At 34.4% G+C, this 7145-nt stretch overlaps 1 protein-coding gene across 1 annotated transcript; it reads right to left on the bottom strand.

Moving 5' to 3' along the window:
- Positions 1 to 2139: 2139 nt before the first annotated feature.
- On the bottom strand, positions 2140 to 6585 carry LOC132167242 (cocosin 1). Its single transcript, XM_088513653.1, has 3 exons — positions 6383 to 6585; positions 2905 to 3634; positions 2140 to 2365 (listed from the first exon to the last, which is right to left on the bottom strand). Exons 1-3 carry the CDS (start codon positions 6576 to 6578, stop codon positions 2212 to 2214), a joined length of 1080 nt encoding a protein of 359 aa, XP_088369779.1. The 5' UTR covers positions 6579 to 6585; the 3' UTR covers positions 2140 to 2211.
- Between the last annotated feature and the right edge of the window lie 560 nt (positions 6586 to 7145).

Consider the following 7145-nt stretch of genomic DNA (forward strand, 5'->3'; position numbering starts at 1 on the left):
CGTTTGAAAAAAAAAAAAAAATACATGTTTGGTAAAAAAATTAAAAGTACTTTTAAGGGTTCAAAAAGCCTAAAAATAGCAAAAACTCACTTTTGGCAAAAGTTTAAAAATGAAACTTTTGTCCAAAAGCACTTTTTGACTTAAAAGTTATATTTCTTAAATACAATCTTAAACAAACTCTAAATGTTAAATATCAAAAGTGTGATTAGAACGAAGCGTGTCCAAGAGTAGTGTGAGCTGAAGTTTTTGTTGGCTCCATGTTTTTAGAGTTTTTTAAGGGCATGAGTATTCCCAACGACTAGAATCTGAGAGTGGTTGCATGAGTTAAAAACATGAGAAGTAATAACAATCATTATTTCGTACAGTGGGAGGGTGAATCTGTTGGAAAATAAGATAAGATGGTGCAAAAAATTTTATTGATGCAAAATAATATTGATTCGAACAATTAATATTAAGATAAATAGAATACAATAAATAAAAATCGAGTAAGGAAAAATCTCTCAAAGCTATAGAATCATGCAAGAGCATTGTCCTTAAGTGTTGATTTCGTGCCTTCCGGAGTATATAACTCGGTGCGATCGGATCTCTTGATACGCAACCTCCCAGAATTAGAGTATAACTTCTACATTCATTAAGGACACACTTCCAAGTAACGAAGATCAAGTGAACAACCCTTTGATTAAAGAAGAAGAAAGACTAAAAGCCACATCAAAGGAGAACCAAGTTTAATGGCTGATTTTTTTTTTTTTTTTTTTCACCAAGAGAAGCACTGTACATGACTTTTAGCAAAAAGAAGTGATTTTCTCAAATGTTTCTTGATAAGCTTAATGTATAGAGAATAAGATGAATAAGTTTTCTATAAAGACCATTAAGACAAATGAATGACCAACGGTAGTAACGCAAGTGTCAGACTTTTCCTTCAAATTAAGCTCATGAATTAATAACAAACGCTAAAAAAAAATTTCTTAAGTTGATTTTTTTCATAAAACTCATGAGGATTTAATGACAAACGGTTTCATAAAACTCATAAAGATGTGAAAAATTAACCAATATTTGTCAAACGGTCAAAAGAGAAAAAAAAAATCAATGAAAAATTAATAACTAATGGTTGTAACATCACAACATAATCTTGTGAGACATACATGCATGTGAGTTCACAAATCCAATGATAAATTTGTAAAAATTATAGTTAAGAGAAGAACGTGTAACGTGTCTCTTTATAAGTGGGTCTTTATCTACATGTTTTGTATTAGTGAGTTAGTTGGGACATGTTAATTAATGAGTCACGTGGGTAATAAAGTTGTTAGTAGTTTGTTAGATTGGTTGGTTAGCGAATTTGGGGAGCTTTAGCTTTGAGACTGGCCCGAATTAGCCTTAGGGTCTGTTTGGAAGTATGTTTGAAAGGTTCAAAAGTGCATTTAATACTTTAGAAGTCCATTTAAGGGTCCAAAAAGCCTAAAAATAGTCAAAACGTACTTTTGGCAAAAACTTGAAAATGAAGCTTTTGCTAAAAAGCATTTTTTAACTTAAAAGTTTTATTTTTCAAACGCAATCCCAAACAAGCTCTTACTCTTTTCATATTTTCAATACACATTTTCAGTATTAATCATCTCATCTATTCTTATATATCACGCAAATCCATTCGATTATCCATTCAAATATCCCATTTCCATTATAAAAAAGTTATCCAGAAATATAAAGAACATTACCTCTTTTTTTTTTTTCTTTTTTTTTTTAAAAAAAAGCATTTATGATATATTTCTCCAATTAATTGAGAAGTCAAAATTGACCATTTCTCATAACAAATAGACTATTTTATCATGAGGATTATACTCTCATTTCTTTATACAATTTTTTCATATTAATAAGTGGCTTTTAAAATCACCATTGGATCAAAATTCAATTAAGATCTATCTCATATCCAATGGTAGTTTTAAAAGCCAAGTACGAGCATGAAAAAATTGTGTAAAAAAGTAAGAGTAAGTATAGCATTATTCTTTCATCATTGGAAACTCAGCCAGAGGAATCAATCACCGCTGCATCTACCCACTTAATTAAATTTATGAGATCATATAATTTAAGAACCAAGAAAACTATTTATTTATTAATTTATTTTCATAAGAATTAGAACAGAATATATAAGCAATATTGAACTTTTATTTATTTTTATAACCTCAAAACATATATAGTTTTTAATCCGCAAGGATTCAATTAATTTTGTGGAGGGATAAGGACAGTGGTCTTTTGCAATTTTGACTTGAAAACTTTCCCAAACTCTGCAGATACATTCAGGGAGGCTTCTATTACCGCCGGGGAAAATGCCTCCCACACCGATCCCTTGCCAGCAAGCTCTTCCAGGACAGGCCTACAGAAAATTAATTAGAAAGAACAATGAAATATCATTTTCAATAAAATTTTATCAAAATATTTAACAAACAATTACAACATATGATCATCAACCTAGATTTAAATCAAGAGTAGATTGCGTTTGGCAATTAATGTGATTTCGCAGAGGGCCGGTCGGGTAGAGTTTTCTATCAAATTAGGTTGGAGAAATTTTCTCCAACTCCATCTATAAAAATAACATGTGTCACTTTCTTACATGCAAAGGGACATATCCGCTTACCCAGTTCGGAGGAAATTTTTGACATTTTAAAGAGAAAATTGTGAACGTGAAAAAATATGCATTTTTCAAATCACAGAACTTTACAAAAAGCGCACGATTTTAAAGTACTGCTAAATCATTATTTAACCTAAAAGTTTAAGCTTAATTATAAGAATAAACGGGTATATACTACATTTTTACAAATTTCGTTTTTAAATTATAAATTTTGAAATAACTATTTTTTTATATCGGAGTTTTGAAATAACTAATTAACCAAATTAACTAATACTAATACTTACTGCTTGCTTGTTATTATAGAGAAACACTCGAGTCCATCTCCGCCAGCAAGTTGGGCGACGACGAAGAATCTCGGCACAACAAGCAAGTGACCAGTCTTCACTTCCGTGTCCAGCACGCGCTTGCCATTGATGCCCACTATCTGAACGCGCCCGCTTCCTCTCGCAACATAAATCAGCTGCACTGCAGAATCAGCAGCAAACAACGGCGACTGCATTGCTTCAGCATCAAGCTTAACGAGGCTGCCGCTCAGCTTATCAACTTGCCCGAGGAAGCGAAACTTGTCCTCCGTCAATGCAGAGACAGCGCCGCCGTTTTTGACACGAAGATCCGGCAATGCAGCGTCGATGTTGTAAACCAATTTGCCGGTTTTTTCTGCGTTGGGCTCCGGCATGCATTTTCCTTCTTGTAGCTTGATTATGAGGACACCGGTTTGGCTTTTTGCGAGCTTATTTGCGCCATTTTTGTCGGTGTTATACGCTACGCTAAGAAACTCAGGGGAGAATCCTGCCATGATTCCTTGAGCTCCAGACAAAAAGAAGTAGGTGAATTCGCCGGAGATGTAACTCTTTGATGTTTCTCCCAAGAAGACCATAGCAAACTCGGAATCTCCACCGTTGAACCACCATGAGACTGATCCTGTTGGCACTGGTATCACATCTCCTTTCTTCAGCTTCAACACCACCTCCTCTGATGTGTTGGGGAGCACCATTCCCACTACTCCATCACGGCCTAAAATAGTACTCAAAAGTGTTTGGTACGTGTAGAATTTGAAAACAAGAAATTAAATGCTCATAAAGTTCAGTACGCTACTGATTAGGATCCTCTTTATTTCATTTCAATTGGATAATATCTAGATAATTATAGTGAATGGGTATTTTTGTCTTTTCACTATTAACCAAGTTAATATTTTTTCAGGATATAAAAAAATAATAATAATAAAATAAAATCTATGTAATTTGGTTGCGTTTTGTGTAAAACAAAACGAGACGAAATTTGAACATGTTTTTGTTCTAGCAAGAGAGAGAATTGAGTTTTAAAATTACCGTAAGGTTTTGAGGGAGAGAAAAAAAATTAAAAATTATGTTTTAAGACTTATTTATAGTGTTACTTTAGTAGTTTTAATGCTGGCTGGTAAACATTTAATTTCGTAAGTAAGCGTATATAAATGTTAGTTCAACTGTCATTATCAGCTATATCAAACTTAATTTGATCTTACAGTTAACTTTACTAGTAACACTACAAAAAAACAATTTTTTCTTGACCATAATTTTCTGACGTTTTCCAGTGTCCGACACGTCAGAAAATTTTTCTGACGTGTCATTTCTGACGTGTGTTGATTGTCAGAAACATAGGTGTCAGTAAAATTTTTTTTCTGACGTGTTAGTGGATAAAACGTCAGAATTTTCTGACGTTTTAGTGTATCACACGTCAGAAATATTTTATGACGTGGCAAATAGTAGCACGTCAGAATTTTCTGACGTGCTACTAATGCCACGTCAGAAAATTTTCTGACGTGGCAGTTATACCACGTCAGAAAATTTTCTGACGTGGTAGAACTCCAACGTCAGAAAATTTAGTTTTTTTTTTTTTTTTATTTGTTTGTTGAATTTACGATTAATTGCTTTTTTGTTTGCACCTTTCAATTTGTTTGATGTTGTTTAATCTTGAATTTTTGGTCAAGAAATTTGCTCCACTGCTTTGGTCATTGAATGATTGGCAGCCACAACATGGCCGGGTCGTCAAGAAAGCTTTTCTGCCAAGAGGCCTTAATTTCATCTCCTTTTTCAAAATGTCAAGGTTTGACTGGAATTTTGACAGTGTTGTTGATCTTAGATTAATAGATAGAGCCACAGAGAACCTGTCCGGCCAACCGTAGCCTGCACTTCCATGCCTAGTGTTTTGCTATGTGCTTGACATTTTGAACTGCAGAAGACGGAGATGAACTGCAGAAGAACACTAAAAAATGTACTACCAAAGAACTGCAGAAGAACACTAAAGTGTACATTCAGAAAACGGAGGAGCTCTTGTATATATACCTGTGAGGAGCTCTTGTAGGGGCTAGAAACGAAGGGAGAGAGGACGACGGCCGGAGATCGATGGCGGAGAGACGGTCGGCGGGTTTAGCTGCGAAGGATCAGAGACTTCGTGAGAGAGAAACTACTGAGCTTGAGAGAGAGTATATATATATACGGCCGGTGGGTGGAGAAGAGAAAAAAAAAAAAAGCTTGATCAAGCTTCAGCTATGGCGGAAGAAAGAAAGAAAACGGAGAAAACAAGAGAAAAAGAAAAAGCTGAGAGCTATACCTTGGGCAGTGGTCTTCCAGCTGGAGGACATAAAAGATATATAAAAAATTAATAAATATTCAAATATTCAAATATTCAAAGCTGAGATCGAGATGGCCATCTGACGCGCGTATTCAAAGCTGCACATATATATAAGTTTAATTTATATATATAAAATATAATAATTTTATATTTTATATATATAAATATATGTATATAATTTTCTGACGTGCCAGGTGTCGCACGTCAGAAATTTTTCTGACGTGTGACACCTGGCACGTCAGGAAATAAATACAAAATTAAATATATATATAGCATTCTGACGTGGTGGTTTGCCACGTCAGAAAATTCTGACGTGGCGGTCTGCCACGTCAGAAATTTTCTGACGTGGCGGTCTGCCACGTCCGAAATTTTCTGACGTGGCGAATTTTGCAACGTCAGAAATTATATCATTTTTAAATTTTTTAAATTTGTAATATTTTTCTGACGCTCCAACATCTAAAACGTCAGAATTTTCTGACGTGTCACTATTTACACGTCAGAAAAAATTTTCTGACGTTTTAAAAGTTGCACGTCAGAAATTTTCTGACGTGGCAACAAAATAGGTACTGTAGCCACGTCAGAAAATGTCATTTTTTTTGTAGTGTAATCAAGTAAATTCAACCGTTTAACCTACTCAAGAAGCATTTTATGATCTAAATCAAATCATCGGATGGTATATATATATATATATATATGTCCTCATATTTTTCAAATCAATGGATGAACACCGGAAACATCTTTACTCATTTTCAAGAATCATCAAAGTAAGTGGTTTAGTAATTTCAGCCCCTAAGATCAATCAATTTCAAACAAAAGTCAGATTTCTAGGTTTTAACATATATATGTCAAGGAATGGTTAAACCTATATATTGACCGAGCCATTCAATTTGCAGACAAATTCACTGATCTCATTTTTGATAAAACCCAGCTCCAAACATTCATAGGATCGTTAAATTATGGAGCTAATTTCTATCAAAACCACATAAAGCATTATAAACCATTGTATAATCGTATTAAAAGTAATCATCCACCTTGGACACAACTTCACACTTCAATTTTTCAAGAAGTCAAGAACTATGTCAAAACTCCGCCTAATTGCCTAGGCATTCCTAAAGTAAAAAATATATATATATGTAAAGTATATGCACAAACCTTGAAGAACATAACCGAGTTTGGAAGAATCAGCATAGTGGGGAAGAGCGAAACCTCGTGGGTGCAGAACAAGCTTACCAGCACCAACCTTGGCCTCACCAAGTGCAGGATATTTAGAACTCGACCAACTGTAGTATCCTCCACCATCTCCCTCAAATATCGTCTCAGCCAGCCTGGGTGTCAACTCAAACTCCATCTTTTTTTTTTTTATTGCTTCACTTCATTAAATTATATAACAGTCAGTATACCATGTAATTCAAATAAATAAATCAACATATGATTTTTCAGAGAAGAAATTAAGTAGTGGCAGCACATCATTTCTGTACCTGTAGTTTAGAAGATAAGCGGATCGAGGGTATACACAGAGAGAGAGAGAGAGAGAGAGAGAGAGAGAGAGAGCTCTATGGATGGAAAGATGGATGATTCTAATGGAGCAGTTTCAACACTGTATTTATAAACGCGATATCGTGGCAACCAGTCTTTTTCAAAACGCGATGTCGTGGAGCAGTTTCAACACTGTATTTCTAAGGTACTGCTCTTTGGTTGCGTGCGGGCTCTGCTCTCCTACAACTACACGTGGCAACCAGTCTTTTTCAAATAGAGGCCTACCCGGTAGCCATGCCAAACTTCTCTTTTTCTTGTGTTTTTCTTTTTGTTTTGTTTTGTTTTTTAAAAAGAAGAAATAGTAATATATATATATATATATATATTTCATCAAATCAATGAGATAGAGCAAACTTGCTCTATCCGAATAATCTCTTAA

This window comes from Corylus avellana, chromosome 2 (genome assembly GCF_965113065.1).
Source record: "Corylus avellana chromosome 2, dhCorAvel1.hap1.2, whole genome shotgun sequence".
Taxonomy (NCBI): Eukaryota; Viridiplantae; Streptophyta; class Magnoliopsida; order Fagales; family Betulaceae; genus Corylus; species Corylus avellana.